Source organism: Clinocottus analis, unplaced genomic scaffold, assembly GCF_023055335.1.
Source record: "Clinocottus analis isolate CAN_PGR_092001 unplaced genomic scaffold, fCliAna1.0.p SCAF_12, whole genome shotgun sequence".
Classification (NCBI taxonomy): domain Eukaryota; kingdom Metazoa; phylum Chordata; class Actinopteri; order Perciformes; family Cottidae; genus Clinocottus; species Clinocottus analis.
Window position 1 is genome coordinate 17366322 of NW_027175843.1, and position 21371 is coordinate 17387692.

Here is a 21371-nt window from a genome sequence, read left to right on the forward strand (position 1 = left end):
AGGCTGGAGTTTTCAGTTGGTTTTTTTTGTTTTTTTTTTCATCATCATGACGTACCGTGACGAAACAGGACGCGAGGCTCGCGTCTCCTCCTCAACCCCCGCGCGCATCCCAGACTCCCGGATGATCTGCGGGCGGCGATGTCACGGAACTGTTTCATGAGAGGCGAATGAAACCGGATTTTTTTTCTTCTTTCTTTCTTTCAAAGACACGTGTAACCTGAGCTCTGATGAAGTACACTGCAGACATCTGTGTCACTGCGCGGGTGCGACTCGGTTTTGGACCACAACTTGCGATGGAAACTTTCTACAATAACGTGAAGCTCTTGCTCCAGGATGCGACGGCGACAGAGGAAGAAGTGTTTATCTCAAGCTTTTTAGGCTGCTTAAATTCAAATGAACGCGTAGTTCAAACACACATATAGATACACGTTTACATTGCTGGAGATGGAGGCAGACCGACGGACTATCAACTTGCCTGTGTGGATATTTGTCTTCAACTTTTTCTTGTGCTGGACTCCTGCAGACGCACAGGTAAGGACACGGTGTGTATCCACAACATGTACTTGAACATAACATGCAGTTTACATGCAGACTCCTGAGTTTACACGGAATACTGATGTTTCTCTTGTGGAGTTATAGCATGCAGGCTGTCTATCATCTCCTTTGTAAATGTCCTCAATATTACAGCGTTGCTGGGGTATGTTCCTTCAATATGCAAAAGGTTATCACCCTTCAGGGGCTTTAGAAGGCTTTACTCTGGCTGCCTTTACAGTTTATTATTCTCAGCAGCTTTAACTGACCTGTTGATATGCAGCCAAATTGTTTTTCTTCTGACATCTGACCTTTATTTAGTCATAAAATCTGTGCAATACCGGCACTGCAGAAAGTATTTTTGCTATATTCAGCTTGACATATCAGGAAGTGTTTATTCCTGATTCCCCCCCCTCCTCCCCCACCCACACACACACACACACACTCATGCCTGCCCATAATGGCTTTGCAGCATTTGATGGTATGCCAGTGGTCTTCAAAAATAAATAGATAAGTGAGATCTGGTGACAACCCCTAAAAAAGCGTTGACCCCAACAGCTCCTCTAAATGGTCAACGTGCTCCACTCCCACATCGTTGGCATTTCAAGTCATTCTTTTTTAATGTTGAAAAACGGCAACAAACAGGGACTAAGGCACCTGGAAGAGTGTCCCGTGAGCCTTTCATGAGTACGATCCTGGCAAATGCATCACCTGACATGCAGGGTTATTAGTCACTGTGCTGTGAGTGAGTCTGTGAGGCGCTCCGGATGGTGTAACATAGCCGTTGTGTTGCATTTTGAATCGAAGGGAGCAGAGTTGCCCTGCGTTTTCAGCACCATGGACAGCAGCTTCAGCACCAGAGCCACTGAACATACTGAAGGAAAAGGATTCACTTCATGAAACAACCCTTCAAGGGCAAGCAGCGTTGTGCTGCCATGACACTGCAAACGACAGAATGATAGATAGTCAGTTTGTCGAGCTGGAATGTTTTTTTTTTTTTTTTTTTTAATGGAATCTGACATTTCGAGAATTTGTTTACAGGAAATGTGCTTTTCAGTGGAGTGGTGAAACTTTTTTAAATAGTCATCACCGATTTGGTTAGGTAGCAGAGCAGGAAGCTTCTTTCAGAAGTAAGACAGAAATCTCAAGGTATGATATATATTTTTATATTGTATTTATTATATTTCTCTCTATCCAAACTGATTCTGAAGCTTCTGAACTATGGCGACTTTTCATTTGTTGGAGTAGCAACAGCTGCTGTGTGGAAGTCTTTATTTATTTCTAATGTCTTAATTGGCTTCATAGCGGAGGCGCTGCCATTGACAGTCACGGCTCAATGCAGCTGGCTGTTGACAGATGGATGGTGAAATATGATTCATCCGTCCGTCAGTTTGGTTTCCACTTATCCGCGGCCGGGGGTTTCAGGGGCAGCCGATTTCGATGTGTTGCTGATAAAAGGTTCACTCCTCATTGTGAAGACGTTACACATGGTTGAATTGGTTTGATTTGGCTTCTAAAGATAGACGTAACCTTTCCTTATATCTCAAAGTGCAGAAATAAAACGCATTCAGGACTGCAGGCTTCCTATTTACACATCAAGAGGTCTCGACTTCTCATTCAGGGAGAAGAAACGCGCTTTTACGTTCTTTCAAGTCACCATTTTTCACGTGGAAAAACAACAATGAACAAAACATATCCGTTTAACATTTAATGCAAAGTATTTTGACGTGGAGAAATGATGTCTTTAAGAAGGAAAAGAAGCTCAAATGTTTGGAGGGAGGCAGCTTGTCAATGTCCACTTGTTGTGTCATTTACAACAAATGTATGTCCAGGGTGGGAAGACAAAACCAGTGAATTGTTGCTGAAAAAAATCTCCACCATTATTGTTTGTGACTACACGTCATAGATTACTGTAACGAAACAATAACCTGCCTCTCATCTCTGTCATTACTACATCACTCATGAGCCTCCTTTCTCTTCCCTCTTTCTCCTCTCTCCTTACATCATAATTTAGTCTCCTTTAAGATAACATTCATCTATTTTGGAGGAAAAGTAGTTGCCGCTTGGGGTATGTTCACAAGCAACATGCTGCCCAGTTAATTAAGGGTTGTGTTGTGCTGAACAGAAGCCACAGGGAGACAGTCGGGTTGGGTGGTGGGCGTACAAAGCACCCGACTTTGATCCCGGGAGACCATGGTCAGCGCGTCTGTCACGTGTGGTTTAAGCTCACACGAAGGGTCAGAGGAAGATGGCCGTTAGTTAAATTGTAGATTTGGTTCGAGAAGAAGACACGTCTCGTCTTTGTCGAGGTTCAAGGTTATCTTTATTGTTTCTCAGGGGACACAAATCCTCGTGTTGCAGCCAGGATTCATAAGAACAGAACACAAAAGACTTTAACAACACACCAACACAATATATCACACAGTAAGAACAGACAATGGGAATTCATTTCAAGTGCACACGTACACAGAGTGCAAGGGGAGTGCCTGATTTCTATATGCATACTAATAGCACTTGAGAGTCTAATTAAGCATCAGTGACATTCTTCAGTATCTTGAACATATTAGCCATGAATCTAGTGTGAAAGAGGAAAAAAATAAAATTCAGTAAAACTTGACATTTACTTTTTTGTTTGATTATAGTTGTAGGTTCACGCTTTTGCTGCTTGCGCTCGCCTTTTTCTGCTCATGTTCTTGTTTTTTTTCTACAAATTCTTGTTTTCTTTTTTCTTCTCACAGAAGAAAAACAAGAATATGAGCAGCCTCTCTTGGATACTCACACATCTCTGAGACTGTAATTATTCGTGGCTACGATAAGCTATTAACATATTTCAATATTTCTATGGTGTCCTCACCACCGTAACGACGACACAAGCTGAAACTGCAGTGACTCGTTTGCCCCCATTTTCCAAGGTTGACTGGCACAAACTTCTGAACCGAAAAATCTTCCTGCTTGAAGTAAACGTGGAAGCGAAGGTACTCCGTGGGATCGAAAACCACTGTACCCTTCACTCCAAAACAGTGCGCAAGAGCATGCAAACGCCTATTTTGTTAGCATGAAAAAGATTACCGTGGAACAGAAGGCTGTGTACCACATTATGAACCCACGAGTGATAGTCCTGGAACTCTGTTGGCGCAAAGCCTGAGAGTACATCATACACCTGGGAACGGGTGGACGGGGAACAGGCAGAGCCCAGCTCCCTGATGTTTGGGATGTGACCTGCTGGCTTTTATTATTATGCAGGCAAGGGGCCTCTTCAAACCCCTCTCGTCAGTAAAGGGAGCACGAGCAACAAACCTCCCCAGATAACAGCTGCTGGAGAGGACAGCTCCAGGACCCCGATGACCTGGATGACCTCCTCCTCACACAGCAGGTGAAGGAATGAAAGTAACTCAGGAAACAAAAGGCTGCGTGGAACGCTAACAACTGGGCTCTCAAACTCTGATTTTGGGTGACATCGCTGTAGAAGATGTTCAAATCATGTCCAGTAAAAAAAAAAGACATGAAATAACTCTGCTTTTTAAAGGCTTTGGTTCACTGACTTCTCCACAAAGGATCCTGCATATAATGGCTAAACATCCAACTGTGAAAACCATTAGTCTGCACTTTGGGTCAAACGATGTGCCGAAAGTGGACTTTATTGATCCGTCGAACACGGCCAGCTCTCTGAATGCTGAGGTGTTTATCAGCGGCCGTCAGTTGCCACCCGATGCACGGCTTTCTACTGCATGTCTTTGTCCAGTCAGCGCAATGTATTGACAATTTAATCGTTTTCATGAAATTGACTTTGCTTGAAAATGTCAGGAGCTAAATTGTTTACATCGAACATTTGTTATACTTTCTGTATCACCCATCGGTTCCAAAAGACAAGAGGGGATGTAGATCTAGCCATGAGGGAAGACAGTGAGCTGTACCATGAGCTTTGATCGTGGAAGACATCCTCAAAGCCAAAAGGAAGAGTCTCCCAACATTAAAGAGAATAAAGATGATGTATAAATAGAACTGAACGTTGCTCAGTGGCACATGAGTTACAGATGTCTTCTTTCTTTGGGAAAAGGTTGTATTTTTGGGCCCCACGGCATCTCTAACACACTTGGAAATCGTCATTCCACAGTTTGGCGCCTATATAAAATGTGCTTTAAAGCCCGGCGGTCTTCCTGGAGGCTTTGTTTGAACACAGTCATGACAGCCACGGTGTGGTATAATGCGTGAGACCGGGTTGTGCCACAACATTTCCAGTTTAATGGAATCTCAGATTTTTTTTTGACATCCTTTATTACAGTAAACAGTCCAGGGAAATGGCAGACAGCATCCTGTCCTAATGAGTCTAATGCAGCAACACGTATGAGCGTGCACATCTTAACAATGATGAGTTCTTCAGGAGGAGATTCAGTGTGCGTGATTCGCGTGCTTAATGGCCTGCCGGAGATTTCACACAGTTCAGCGAACTTGACTTGGTATTATAAACACAATGTCCTTCTTCATGACAGGCTGACGAGGAGACGGTATGAATTCATAATGAGGACTTTATTCAAAGGTTCAGTGCATGTATGGTGTTAAGGTGTCTGGAATAATTTCCATCTCTGCAGAGAAGTAGATACAGTACGGTAAACACTTTGAGGCCACGCATACGAGAAGTATTCAATTTCTGAAAGTGGTGCGTAATGCAAAAACTATCTTCTTTGATAACTTTTCTGCATCTGACCCGATCTCACATCACTCCCACGAGGAGGACTCGTGACTCACAGCTTGTACTAACTTCAACATATAACTTTTCTGAAGATCTTCACAAGCCAAAGACGCTTTTGTTTGACTGCTGTATTATATAGTGCAACAAATTGAGCCGCATATTAGAACAATATGCCAGCGACAGCGAGTTTTTGAGAAAAGCAAACTGAAAAACAACAAACAATCCACTATGAAGGGCTGAATAGCTTTCACCAAGTAACCTCGTGTGAATCAATGTGAACAAAAAGAGAAGCTGGTGAGCATCAGCTGGGACTTAAAAATGAAGGGAGGGGGTGCTGTTGTAGACAATGCAACTAGTGGAGGTGACAAGGTGCTCAGTGTTGCCAGATTGGAAATGGCGAAGTATCGTACCAAAGGCTCAAAATGTTCGTACTTGGAGGATAATTATCGTGCATCTGGCAACTCTGAGGTCGGTCGACCAATGACAGTTCTCTCTACAGTCAGAGCTCGCGCAAGAAGGTCAACGTAAGACACTGTTTCCAAAACTTGTAAGAGCGTAAAAACTAGTTTGTGAAAGACCCAGAAAAACACAAAATCCCGGATGTTATTGGAATCCCTGCTGGACGCATTTTTTACGTCTCGAAAAAGAGGACATGTCCGGGAAAAAGAGGACGTCTGGTCTACATATAGTTCTATTGCAAGTGTGAACATATTGTAACTGAGACTTTCGCCGACTCTCTTGGTTGCCTCTAACATCCTGTTGGCGGATTTCTATGTAACTTTATATTAGATATGACGTATGATTGTAATGTTACGTCACTGTTTGGCTGATGATTGCCTACAGAGTGTGAGTGAGTGTAAGCAAAAGGATGCTAACTGCAGTTCACTTAACGGTCACCGTTGTCATTAATAACAATCATTTTGTGAAAATTCGACATTACATCCTTAACAACGGGAGAGAATACATTTAGAAAACCTCTAACTTCAGGTGTGTTCATGAGATGTGTTCATGTAAAACAGATGATGTATTGTAGATTACTTTTTAAGGGCTTACATCAGAAATTTTTATTTCAACTACACAGTAGGTGTTGTAATAGGTTTTTAGTTTTTAGAGTTAAGTTTATTATATTGGTTGTTAACTTTAAGAGACACAAGATCAGTACAGATGTGGTTGACTTAACCTTCCTTCAGAAACTTCAGGAAGTTGTATAATCAGAACTGTTCTGGTTCTCACCATTTCCTTTTTCAGGTGCATTCAAAACAACATAAACTGTTTTGAAAATGGATGGATGTCCGTTAATAAAAGGGACATTTCCTTTTGAATAAAATGTTGTCAAAATAAACATGTAATTCAGTCTTCCAGAATTGGGGCTTCACATTTGAAGCTAGAAACAAACAAACAGTTTTCCATCTTAATGTGCAGGCGATAGATGAAGTATTCTTATTATGGCTTCAGTGAAATAGTTCTAGATGCAGAAAGGTGAACACAGAGGGAGGACATCACTGGTTCAAAATTAAATATTATAATGTTTTTTTACATACAACACCTTATAACTCATTGTGTTCTCTCTTAGTTCAATTCAAAAAAAGGTAAAACTGTCTGTACAGGTGTCACTTCTCCTTTGCGCCTCTGATTTGATGGATGGAGTTGTCATGAATGCAGATGCTCTTCTTCACGTGTTAAATCATGTGCCTCTAACTCACAGAATGGTGACAGAAATGACTCTCAAATGACATTAAGTTGGAAAAACACAATGATGAAATGCATAAAAAAACTCCACAATAATGTCTTTGAGACTTAAACAGCAGATCCAGTTACCTTTTACTTTATTCATCTACTGTAAGAATCTGTATTTTCAAACCATTAAACCAATAGGCCATACCACCGAGCTGAAGTCAAGAAAAACATTGAATAGAGAGCTTAAACATACAACTGTGGATCCATCCATCCATGTAAAAAAAAAGGGTCTTTGGCTTGATGGTGAGTTTGAAAAGATTGTTAATAGGATAAATGTTTGTGTCGACAGACGATGGGGTTTTTCCGCCCTGCAACTCACCTTAATAATTCATATAGCGTCTCCTGATTGATTTGTAATGCAACAACCTAAACCGCACTAGCAGCCCTGTGAGACTATTATACTCATGACACAGCAGAAAGCTTGCCTTGTGTTAGGCCGAGCTGTGCTTTGGATGTAATAAGTCAAAATTAATGTGTCATTGATAGGGACTCAATTAAGATTAGATTAAAAAAAAAATCTAATTAACATGTTTTTATTTCTCCCTGCTTCCAACCATTGTTTTTGTTTCCTCCACTTTTCTTCATCGGCTGCCTGCAAAAGCGATATGAAAAGATGCCCCAAATGTTATTTTAAAAAAGCCGGAAGCGACGGGTAATTTAAACACATATCAATCGAGGGTGACAGATCTGATCTTGTTTGTTGTGCTCCACAGATGGGGTTTGATGGCCCTCTCTCTGCACAGGAGCAGATGTACATCCTTTATGAAATCAAACTGCAGTGTTTCCAGAACCTCTCCAACACTGAGCCCGGGTCCACAGGTACAAAACCTACACAGACAAGCTCCATTTTCATCCCATGCGACACAACTAATCTGAGTTTTCTTCATGTGAATGTGCAATTCCAAGAGGCAGAAAAACCTTTAGGAAACGTTACCTGATCTACATTTTGTGTCTTTTATGGGGATTTATCAAATGAGAAGTGACCACAGGAAGAAAAAAAAACTGTATACTATCAATCTTCTTCTTCTTCTTGTTCTACTTTAGTTCAGCATGATGTTTTAATGTTTTAATAGAAGCTAATGTGTGTTAAGAAGTGCAGGAGACAGTCTTAACTTGTTAAACCAGCATTACCTGTGCTGCATTTTAATGTACACAATCACTTTCTGTTGTCCGATAAGTGATTTGATTGTGGCTCATAAATGTTAAAGGTTCTCTATTCAACCAATAAGGTACACACACATATATATATATATATATATATATATATATATATATATATATATATATATATATATATATATATATATATATATATATATATATATATATATATATATATATATATATAACATTCAGTGGCATTAGATGTTGCACAAGGGCACCAGCACCTCAGACCAAAACAAAAGGGTGTGTCGCCTCAGGGAGAAGTGTTAAAAGATGGACAGCAGAAGACTTTATGTACAATTTAAACTGTGGCACTTCGACATCAAAGACGCAGTTTTTTCCTTCCAAAAAACACTAAGCTCAAAATTAATTAACCGTAATCTTAAACGTAGCATGAGATAATCAGACGCAGCCAGAAGCCAAAACATTCACTATTTACCAAATGATTCATGTTTCTCTTGAGACGACGTCCAGTGGTTAATTTTTAAATATGTTTTTTAAAATTGCAATTTGTAATGTTTACAGTCGTTGTGGGGTGAAAGCAGGGAGCAGATGAGTCAGCAGAGGGGCACATTTATGTTTGGACGCATCCATTTCGAGGTCCATAAGTGGCTCTCGCATAACCCTTTTCACCAGACTAATGTTTTTGGATTTTGTAACCATCCTACACAATAAAATCCACTGATATCCACTGTTTTCTGCTTCCCTATTAATTGTCTTTGTCTTCGTTGGCGAAAGGCAAAGTAACATGTTCTTTCCGAGAAAATCAGAGTCGAGCAAAGATTCAGTAGAATATGTTGTCAAGATATTTAACTGTGAGTGTGTTGGTACATGGGAGAATACTCATTGAAGGGAATATTATGAATATTATGGAGGGAATATTATGACAAGCTAAATTGTGCATTGCAGTGCTTCTCTCTCAAGGACAGACTGGACACAGCCTCTGATCTGTTCTCCCTGATTTCCATAGTAGTCATAGCAGTAGGGTTTGTGTTCATTTATTTCCGTCAATTTTCTGAAAAGACTGCACATGAAAAGAATAAATCGTACTGTGTTTCACAAATCCAAGGGTGTATCATTTTCATACTAGCGACAGAATCAAGCGATGAAGAGTCTATGGATCAGATGAAAATGTAACACAACAACTAATAAAAGAAAAGACAGTACGTGATGACGCTATGTGTATGTTGACTTCCTCTCACTTGTTCCCCCTGCTCGCTGTAGATGAGGTGTGCCCTCCGGACTGGGACGGTCTTATATGTTGGCCCCACGGCTCTCCAGGGGTGGTTACGATGGTTCCCTGCCCGTTTTACATCTATGACTTCAATCACAAAGGTTAACATGTTTAAATATTATATATATATATATATATATATATATATATATATATATATATATATATATATATATATATATATATAGTTGTATAACACTGAGAACTACAAGACTACAAGTAACTTTAATTATAGAGATTCAGGTTGTTTACGCTGGCAATACATTGTAATTCACCGTAAAAGTCAGGTTACAAGCCGCTCCTACCTTCGGTGGGTGTCCCCGCTGCAGGAAGCTAGCTCTGCTGCTAGCTCCCCGCTGCTGTACAAGAATCCCTGTAGAAATAACCCATTTCTACAGGGATTCTTGTACAAAAGGCGATTAAAAGCCTCTACACAGTTGCAACGAAGCTAACACTGGAGTCTCCGTCTCTACACGCTAAAACATTTCTGAAAAGAGGTCAAATTACTCAAAATGACGTCATTCACCCGTGTAGGTTTGGTGGGCAAATGCTTAAAATCCATAAGCTCCACCTGCATGAAATGCTTTAGTCATCAGCATTTTTTTTGTTTGGTGTTATGTATGTGCAAAATCATGTTAAAGCGTTTGTTTGCAGGACATGCGTACAGGAAGTGTGACGTCAACGGTTCCTGGGTGTTTGTGGACCACTGGAACAAAACATGGACCAACTACTCGGAGTGTCTGGGTTTCCTTCATCCCACTAATGAGGAAGGGAGGGTGAGTGTGAATGTTCAATACTCAGGCGGCAGCAGATTTATTTGGTTAACTAGCTAAACCAATCTTATTGCCATACATGCATGGACCGACATGTCGACATTAAGGCTGTTAGACGCAGAAGCTCTAAATCTCACAGGATTTGAAGGCAAAATTAACGGGGGGGCCTGATTAAAGAAGACTTGATCAAAATCTGATGCTATAGGCAACCGTGTGTGCTTCAGCTCATGTACGGACACACACACACACACACACACACACACACACACACACACACACATATATATACATATACATATATATATAATTGTCTGTCAAATTAAGTTTTGTGAGAACTGCATTATCTCTGCCAGGTTTAAGCCAGAAGAGAGGTTATGTGCTCGACCCCTGTGTGTGAGTCACACACACACACACACACACACACACACACACCTGTGTTTGCCCCCAGCTAATCTCGCATACTGCTGAAGCCAACTGCATAATATTTTGGCTCAGGGAGCTCTCATGGTTGCGGTGACTCACACTTTTTCAAAACTCCTTTTATCTCCTGTTATTTACTGGCATTAACTGCCTGTTGACTCCTCACTCCCCACTCCTAATCGCCTCATAGGGGCCGCAGGTGATCGGCACCCAGCTGCTACTCTGAATCCAGAGAAAACAATGGGGCGAAAACCGTTTTTGTCTGTGTTTGACTAACAGCTATAACCAATCTGACAGTACACACACCGCTGACAACTCTCAGACGCTGCTCTGCGGATCACTTATATTTGTTCTGTGTTTGTGTGTCTGAACCTTTTGTTGTTTTGGCACTGATTATGTAAAGTCGATTTTGAGCCTGTGTCTTCCTTAACGTTACATCGCCGCTTGATTTTTAGTTGAATGAAGAGAAAATAAATGTGACTATTTGCAGCACTGGTTGTATTGATCTGCACTCTACTGAATGCACATGTCTAGTTTACTCTGTAATCATCTCCAATTATCTAAAATGTATCTTGCATCTTTATCCTCGACCAGTGCTGTAAGAGAATGGGCTCTTTTACTGATTTACTTTGCAGGCAGTTGATTAAAAAACTAAATAAAGTTTCCTCAAGTCTTAGTCGGCCTTGGAGCCATGATCATCTCTGTACAGTTGAGGCTTTCTGGAAGCTGTAACTTTCATCTTTTCAACACAGCGGCATGCTGGGGGTCATCATATGAATCTTTTGCTCATTATAACTAGATGTGAGAACACTTGTCTGGACTTGACCTATTTGAGACTTGATGTGTCCGATGACTCAACTTCACTTGAGACCATAAAGAGTCGGGAGGAGTGGCTGGATTCCTATCAACATGCGGATTCGCAATCTCTTAATTATAAGCCTTCGTCACCCGTCCGGAAAGTGGAGGCTTTGAGATAGTAGTTCAGAAGCAGACATTTATAAGAATAGTAAATTGTTACAAACAGATTTAAACTCTTCACAAGACTCTTAGTGACACAAAAATGTAAATCTCAGACTTCAGACTAGACTAATATATTCCTTCATTGCTGAGGCTTTAGCTTCGCCTAGCCGATATTTCCTCAGCTAAAATGTTCATTACTTTTAATTCAGCTTCACCTTTTGATATTCAACCCATTCATCTAAGCAACCGTATTACCAGAGTCACTATCTGTCCATCTGCTGGATGGAAATCACCAGGAAAAGGGCTGTAGCCATCTTTTGTTTCTGGTTTCATCTGAAAAGTTTGGCCCCAAAAGAGTCTAACCAATTTAAAAAGATGATGTTGTTCATACTCCTGTTGTCGCTAGTTTGTGAGCATTAAGATATTAGGGATTTAAGACTTTAAGACCTAATAAATCTACCTTTTTCTAATTTCTTTTTACATAATCTTAAACTGGCATAATAGGAGCTTTGGGAATGAGTTACTAATCCATGTTTTTAATGTGACATATGTGCAAATCACCATAAATAGCAGCCACACCATCACTAGTCTGAACTTTAATCCTCTGTCAAAATGCAAATACAAAATAATGAGTTTCCTTGCTTTCTTGTTCTCATTGCAACATCGTGTGTACCCCAGCAGCTGTGAATCATGCACGTCATTTCCTCCGCGACGCTGTTTCACTTGTGTGGACTGAAAAGCTGACACTTCTATGTTCACAGCAAGACTTCTTCGAGCGGCTGTATGTCATGTACACCGTTGGCTACGCTGTGTCCTTCAGCTCTCTGCTGGTGGCCATCTTCATCATTGGATACTTCAGGTAAAAAAAATTTTTTTTTCTATGTTTCAAATCAATCATCATTTAAATGCTGCCCCTCACAACAGCAAACACATCACTGGAATAACAACGGGAGGTGGCCGAGCACTTTTCTGGTTGCCCAATGGGTTTTGAAAAGTCACTCGACCGTAATCACAGTGCGAACTCCCAAACCAGATTCTCAGAAGAGGCACTGCATGAAATGTGTCCAAAGAGGGTCTATTAAGGTCCACACACAGATGCCAATCCTCTCTTTCGGCAACCTGTTGCTGCGTTTGCGGCCTGTGCCATTCACAGTGGAAAATCATCTCTCGCACTTACTATTCGTATTTGTGACAACATGTTTTACAGTTTTAATAAGGACAACCGCTGGCCATCGGTACGCTTTTAATTACAAGGGGGGACAAAATAATTGCCCCTCCCCCGAGACTCCATATTTTGCACTCTGACTCCAATGTTCATTGTGAAACCTCCACCATTTATACAACTTAAACGTCAACATGCTTCACAGAAACCATGACACGAGCGTTGCACAAATGATCAACCTTGCAGAGTAATAATACAACGGACAGTCGCGGTAGTTGGCGTGTTACTGGGCGCCATGGAGTCTAATGACGAGCAGGAAGAAGCATCTGCAGAACCTGATAGTTCTGCACATTGTTAGTAGTCGACATTAAGGGACATGTGGCAACAATCCACTTGTTCCACCTCCTCTTTGTAAGCCAGCTCCTTGTCATCCCCGATCAACTACTTTTGTGTCGTTCGCATCCTGCTGAGTTCAAAATACATTTATATCTCAGGATACTTCAAAATGCCAGCATTATTTCTTTCATTTAATTGAATTTAAAAGGGACTGTGTACAGCTTAAAACATGAATATCATCATGTTGATGCATCGTCTCAGGCTCCCGCTGCAAGCTAATTCACATCTGTAGTCGTAAGAAAGAGAACACAACAACAAACAGCACAGTGTACAAACAATACAAAGTCACGCAAGCAAGAGCACGCGGGAGACATGATAAGAAAGCTACACACAAGAGCGCATCGCACGTGTGTGCTTGTCAGGTGAAAGAGAGTCATGAAGGCCATAAGATTCAATGTCAGTGAGGTCATCATCAAGCAGGCCTTTTCACCGCTGCATGCTTTGTGTAATGGATTTTTCCATCTCGCTGTACTTGAAGAAGAAAGAATGAAGAAAAGGTTTATTTGAAGAGTTCATTGAAATACTGAACAACAGTTGTGCAACTCAATAGGAATTACGTCCACATTTTAAGTAAAGATATGAAGTCTGCATTCAGTTCACAGGCTTTCAATTGAGTTTCACTTTTTAATTTACTGGAACAAAACTGGCATTGTATTTTTTTTTCAAGTTTTAAAAGTCTTTATGAAATATTTGATCAATTGAGAAGCAATGAACCAAACAATAAAGTTAAGAGTTTCAAATGGAGGGGCTCCTCAGTTCGCTAAATGGCAGTGTAATTATGTGTCTGTTTGACATATGATAGAAACACATTCCTTGTTTTTTACATGCACAAAATGAATCCAACACCACAACGATTATTTTATGGCGAAATGGAACTACGTCCTGCATCAAATTAGTTTTTTTATTCACTTGTAACTTTTTTAATGAATTAATAATTGTTGTTGCTGCTGAGTGTGCTACGTGTCTAACATCAAATAGAACAAATCTTTACTCTTAATTGAATGCTTAATACTGAAACTTCACTGGCCTGTTGCCATTCTGTCAAGTCAAGCCAGTTATTAAATTAACTTGTTATTAAAGAGACACAGCAGAGCAACATGGAGGGAGGATTAGTGCTCCACAGGGGATCAGGAAAGCAATTTAAACTGGTTTAATTGTCAGTCATGGACATACACATAATACATATGTAATATATTTTAATGGAAATAGCCAAAATTTGAAACGGTTTCATTTAATTTAACATTTTAAAGTTGCTGCGAGGCCGTGTACAGTTTAGCCACAAATCATATGACCTCACAACCTAGTATGTACGTAACTGGATTACAAAACCATAGCAGTAGATCAATTCACACCCGGGAAGAGTCAAGAAAATGCACATTTTCACATTTAAAAGCTTCACAGATCAGGAAAGGCAGTATTGGTGAAGAGAAAGTCACTTCAATTCAATTCTACCTCAGAGAGAAATAAACATACAAAAACAGCCTACAAAAATATGTACGATTGGCATTAATCTAGTAATTTAACTTGCAATGCTCTCTTTATTCTGACATTTTACAGTTGGTGTAGTCATCCCATCAGAAGTCTCTTTCCTCTTGAAACTGTAGCCCACTCAGCTGAAGTGTATTTAGAGCTTGTCAGGGAACAGCAGGAGACAGAAAGAGAGACTGAGAGGAGGACAAAAATACCTTAAAAACACAGGCGCTGATGGAAATGTATTTAGCACTGTAATGATGACAGTCCGTGCGGTCCTTTTTGTCTTATTCATCAATAAATATGTCAAAAATGACCTTTTGGCAAAAATATCTTGCTCCTTTTTTTTTTAGGAGAAATGTAACTTTCCAAATCTGGCAAGTATTTGTCATTATTATGTTTTTAAAGGCTTAAAACAACGGTCTAAAAACGTATTTGAATTTTCATCATATTTCTCTTCTAAACAATTGAAAATGAACCTGACAAAGCTTTTGAGATTACAGAGATTAAATGTAACCTATTTCAGCATTCAGTGTCCGTGATATAGGCTCTCATATGTGCCCATGTCCTGGCGTTTTAGAGATTTATCTCCCTGAAGCAGTTCCTGTCCAGCTGAAGACATAACCCGTCATTACAGTCCTCACACATCCAGACGGCTTTTACAGGCAGCTCGTCCACTGTTTCCTCCCCAGAATGACGCTGTCCCTCCTTTTCCCACTGTCCTTCTTTGTGTTTGTGGGGACAGGAAAGTGGCCTTTAAAGTGGCCTGTAGGTGGGCCAGCCAGAGGCAGAACTCTCAGAAAGTATACTAACACTATTATTTACAACCTCAACATATTATTTACAAAGAAAATGCCACTGAAAGGCAGTGAAATGCCAGTCGAGTCTCTCCCCTGATCCTCTGCAGCAGCTCTGTGCCACCCTTCCCCCACAGACAAACTCACCGCCCTTTTGTTTTTTACCATTACAGTAATGGACCGCGATGTGCCTCATAGCATTGGAAAGCTACGCTTTTTAGCGTTCACAATCCGTTGGAATTACGTTGAATGCGCAAATATTGGAGGAGTTGCGGTAATATCCGTTCTGCGTGTCACTTTCTGTCGCCGGCGACAGCATCCAGTACTAAAAAGGTTAAATACAGTCAATATTTACCACACGTGTACCTCGCTTAATGGGTCCTTACAAGCATTTCCCGCCTCTGTACAGCCTGAATAGCAAGCGTTGGTTACAGGGACGGCCGGTCGAGTGTACAACAACCCGGCGTCCTGCTGTAGAGAGGCTTATGCGTGTGATTTAAGAACGCCAGAAACTCATTTTGAGGCAATATCAACCTTTGGCGCCACACTACTTTGCTCATTTCTTTTAAAAAACACCTCTCCCACCTTCCACATAACGGTAATCCATCAGAGTGAACTCCGTGTGTCTCCGGTAATGACTTGTTGGCACTCAGTGTAAAAAAAACAACTGTCTCTTGTTTTGAATCCCGGCATTTTCACAGCGAGAGTACGTTGCAGGAGTTTATGAGGAGAGAGTGAAGTAGAAAGGTAAGTGAGTCAACAGCATCCTGTCTTTCAAAGATGTTCACAGCTACTTAATTAAATAGGAAAACTTCAAACGGAGCATACTTTCTGGATTAGTTGCAGATATATTTCGACAAACACAGTTCTTAAATCTGCTGTTTGACATCATAGAGCAGCTTAAAAATCGTTGATTCCTAAGCCTCCCTCAGCTTTCTTCTGCTCTCTTTGCTATTCTCTTTAAATGTCCTGTCACAATAGTGTGCATCACCAAATATGACACCTAATTAAGGGACAACATATTACCCATAGCGAAGCGCAGTCGACCGTGAGCTTATTACCGTGCTGAGCAACGCAGAGATGTCCAGGATACATAATGCAGCACAATGAGATGAGCAGAAACTGTGTCCGTGGTATGGACATGAATTCTTTACACTAAATTGTATAGATGCACATTTCTATAAGTACACATACGAAAGATTCAGGCATACATTTACAACTCCTAAAACAAATATAGCAGCCACGTAGTGCTCCCTACAATAATTAACAGATTCTTGAGAGTAAATTAAGGATCAAACAACCCTTTGGCGAAGAAGATGGCAACCTTATCATTAACTGAACAAGAGTTTGTGAGTATTTCTTTTCACAGTAATTATAAGCAGCGACACGAAGAAATCTAGTGCTGATTAGAAGGAACATATAACGTATGTGTGTGGTTTGTACAGAGTAGCCTCAGCTGAAGTGCAACCTCCACTACAACCTCCATTTCTTATACTTCTGCATCCACTGAACACAATAAATGACATTTCACCTCTCAGCAAGAGCGTGTGCTGGCTTCTGCAGGGACAACAAAGTGGCTCCAACACCTCGAGACCTGCAATGATGTGGGCTGCAAAGTCCCTCACAGTTTAAGAGTCAGTGAAAGTAACGCAAGTGCAGACTTGTAATCTCACACTGTGGGACTACTGAGATTAAGGCTGTGAACGTCTTGGTGTTTTATGAGCTGATGACATTTGCAGGTGAGGCTTGTATTTGATTTCCATCTCACAGTGGAAAGACACAGAGGTATTTTACCAAAGTGGCCATGCCTGAATAGCCCTTGTTCTCCATCGACCTCCACATTATAGTTCAAAAAGCCTTGAGATGGGATGTTTCAATCAGCGCTCGCTTCTTCAAACAACCTCAATTTAAGGCTTTTATATTTTTCTTCAACATCTAATTGAAAACCAGTCTTGGACTTGCACCTCAATTAAGACGCATTTATCCTCTAACAACACACACGTCAACGACAGGTCCACCTGAGCGGACATGAATGCGATTAAAGCCGAAGTGGCTTGGCTGGCATTATCTAAATTATGAATTCATACCCGAGCATGCGGTTTGTTCTCCCGGCAGGCGTCTTCACTGCACCAGGAACTACATCCACATGCACCTGTTTGTGTCCTTCATGCTCCGGGCAGTCAGCATCTTCGTGAAGGACAAAGTCGTCCATTCCAGTGCTGGATTGCAGGACTTTGATTCTGCCCTGTTGGACAACTTAAAGACGGTTAGCATGGCACCACTGGACAACTCTCAGTATGTAAGTGCCGGCTCTACTGGTTTCAATCTGTTTTCTTTCTGTGTCACGCTCTCACTTCGCCAAAGGTAAACGTCACCGCAAGGCATAGCGCAGTGTCTTTACTTCTCACCTGATTTATTCCCTCGGTAAACGTCGTGAACATGCGTTTATGATCTCAATCGCTGGTTCCAAGTCCTTTGTAAATACAGCATGATGTTCATTTAGTAAAATATGGTCTCATTTAGGAAAATGGACCATAAAGCTGACTATGCTATCGATAAGGCTTACTGTGATTGGCATGTTGCGACCCTATCAGAGCGGCGAAAGGCGGCGAAATACGCTCGGTGCCATGTTGGCACTAATCCAAAATGGCGACTGCCCACATGCCGAACTCAAGGCTTCATACAACCCACAAACTAATGGGTGACGTCACGATGACTACGTCCACTTCTTATATGTACAGTTTATGGTTCTAAATAAAGTTGCTTGTTTAAAAGAGTCTTTTCTTGAATCTCTCTTAATTCGACTTCACAACAAATCTTCCGTGGGGACTTTTCTGATTGAACATAACAAACATTAACATTTTCACAATCTAAAATTGTCAGATTTAAATAAACTAATTTAGTCAGTGAGAAAGGGAATAGCGCTCCTATTCAGAATCCGAGGGGATCTGAAGGTTGCTCTTGAATAATAAGCATTTATTTAATCAAGTTCAGAGATAAATCTAATCTCAAATTGCCATTAAAGGTCAGGATTTCTTTTCTTTCAGTGGATTTGAGTCATAAATAATTGAGTCGGGTCACTTCGCAAATCTCAAAAAGTGAGAGCAATCATTTGGATTTGCACTGCAGCATGTTGTTTCATGCAGTGGTTCTCAAATGGGGTACATAAAGGCACTTCAAGAGTTACAAGAGAATTAAATTCATGAAGATAATTATATGTATTCTATATTAAATCAGACACTGAAGGCACAGCGCTGTGTGTTACATCTTTTTTTTCAGCCAAAAAGGATTTTGCACTAGGGGGTACTTAGCAAAGTGGGTACGTCAATGAAAACAGGTTGAGAACCATGTTACATTCCCCCTTATTTACTTTAAAGTCAGGTTAAATAATACAAATCCATTGTTAAGTATTGACAGTTTATGGACAGTGAGCATGTACGGGTAGCGTTGAGCCACATCATGTTATCAGTGCATACTGTCCTCACTGCATTTATTAGTTACCTCTAGAAATAAACATTATATATGCTTGTTTCATGGATTATAAAATGTCAGCAAAAGTGAGGCATACAATGTGACAACATGACAGCTTTGCTCATTAATGCATTGCATGCACATATTAATGTGGCTTTGCCCTTTCTTGTGGGAATTCCTCCTATTAGTCAGGATATTAGTTGTGAGACATTTTCAGAGGAAATGCAAATGTATTTATTTATCACCATGATTGTGCGGCCAAGTGTATAATTTAGCATCATTAATAATTATAGTCATATCAATTATGCTGATGAAATGAATTTTTGTCAGCTAGTAAAATCTGTGGGCCTAATCGTACATTTAAGAGGATTTTATGGACTTCATTGATACACTTTGTATTTACAGATTAACCGCTGAGTACTTTTCCCTCATTGTTGTGCAAATTTAAACATCAAGGTGCTAAAATAATCTACTCCACTATAGGGCCGCCTGCAGAGTCGTTTGCACTGTGGACGCAATAATGTGTCGGCTACACATAGGAGTTGATAAAAGTGCTTATGTTTTTGTTTTATCAGACTGGCTGCAAGGTGACAGTGCTGCTCTTCATCTATTTCCTGGCCACCAACTACTACTGGATCCTGGTGGAAGGCCTCTACCTCCACAGTCTCATCTTCATGGCCTTCCGATCAGACTCCAAATACCTCTTGGGCTTCACCCTCATCGGATGGGGTAATTACAAAAATATATATATATATATATATATATATACAATCTCCCATAATGACACGATGCTGCGCGACGAAATCATTCGTCCTAAACAGCAACAATGCAGCCGATGCTGAAAGAGGTTAAACTCGCAATGCAGTCATAATTTCCTTATCAGCAATATAGTTAAATACACAGACAAGACAATGCATTGTTAACACACTCTATACAACGCATAATCCTCTCAGCACCAAACCACATTCCAAGGAAAATGTATTAAACAGCGTTTTTGCCCCTACGTATGATAACCCTTGTCGTCATTAATTCATTATTATTATCCGCTCCTGTTTGGTGCTTATTTTGGAGAAATTAAAGGCTGTTTCTACAAAGTGCTACCGTTAGGAAAATTCACTCGACACCTCGGAGTAAAATCATTAAAACAGGAACATTTATTCGTCGCAAGGAAGGAGCAGAGTCAGAAGGACGCCGTGATATAGCTTATGGTTATCAATACACCGGGGCCACCATGACGTCTTCTTGGCTTCACCGCACCATTACGTCTTTAGATTGGCCTCGGCGCGGTATGATAACAATGGATTTGGGCGTTTTTTCAGACAGAGACGTACAGATTCCCCTGTCTCATGGCTATCAGGACACATGCTGAGTTTGTGTGTAAGGTTCAACAGAGACAGTATGATGAGGAGTCTGAATATTACAGTGAAACAGTAACTGATTAAGAGTGAATACATTGTCTCTCCAACAGCTACGCTAGCATTTTGAATGAAAATAACCTAGAAGAAGCAACAGAGTCAAGTATTTAAACACAAGTTGACAAAAGGTTTTCCTCGTGAAGGTAAATTAACACAAAGAAGGGAAATAAAGAGACAACAGATCTTTGTCTCATCTGTCTCTGGCTTGTCATAATCTAAATGGCTGCCCACATTTGGTTTGATTATATCCCACAGTGACATTATCGATGTGTGAAGTGTTATACTGAGCTGTAATTAGACGTAAAAAGACCCGCCAGGCTTTGTGTGACAGAGAGACAAACCAAGAGGAAACATGATTGTGGGTTACAAGAATGAATGACATGCCGTTCAGTAGCTCAACAGCATTACCTTTTACTTTGGATATCTGCATTTATGAAACTTTCTCTAAATAGACAAGCTGTTTTAAACACGGCTAACATGAAGAAGATATTATGTTCGTATTGTTTGGGGGTTATTACCACCTTTATTTCCGAGCCGTACCGCTTCATGATGAAAACCGGTTGCTCATTTGAGGAGTATTGTCGAATATCCCACAAAGGCAGTGGCTTGACAATGAGACTCAAATGTGTAAAATGTGTGGTTAAAAAAAACCACTACGAGTTGCAGTGCCTTCGTATCGAATACGACAACTATTATGTCTTGTTTGAATAAAGTAAATGCTTAAGATCAGTGAAGTGATCCTACAGAGGGAACAAAGAAGGAGAAGTGATTCTGTGGCTGCAGATTTGTTTATTCACTGTCACTTTCTCAACAATTTATAGAAAAAACAATACACTTTAAAACCTAAGCTAACAGATCACCGCTCTCAACCTGCATATTAAATACGTTGTGTTTCCTCGTGACATATAGATCCACAATCTTAAACCTGCTTTGTGTCAACCTCTTCTTTTGAAAAGCACAAGACACTCTGTGATGGGTTTTTTCTTGACAGCACTGATGAAATGATACACCCTCCCCTTAGTCTTCTCCCTGAAGATCTAAGAACCAACTTTTTATTCGATAGTGTGAATTAATCTGGTGGCTATCTCCTGTGCAGAGGGGACATGTCTGATAGATTGCACTGCAACATGAAACTGACACCTACAATTATT

General features: G+C 40.6%; 1 protein-coding gene across 1 annotated transcript in view; it reads left to right on the forward strand.

Moving 5' to 3' along the window:
• Positions 1-455: 455 nt before the first annotated feature.
• Positions 456-21371, forward strand: part of pth2ra (parathyroid hormone 2 receptor a) — a 41111-nt gene continuing 20195 nt past the window's right edge. Inside the window, exons 1-7 of the mRNA XM_068572564.1 lie at positions 456-531; positions 7672-7777; positions 9347-9457; positions 10011-10132; positions 12271-12368; positions 17450-17633; positions 19381-19534. Coding sequence (XP_068428665.1) covers positions 7672-7777; positions 9347-9457; positions 10011-10132; positions 12271-12368; positions 17450-17633; positions 19381-19534 — 775 coding nt within the window. The 5' untranslated portion in view covers positions 456-531. The remainder of the gene's footprint in view (positions 532-7671; positions 7778-9346; positions 9458-10010; positions 10133-12270; positions 12369-17449; positions 17634-19380; positions 19535-21371) is intronic.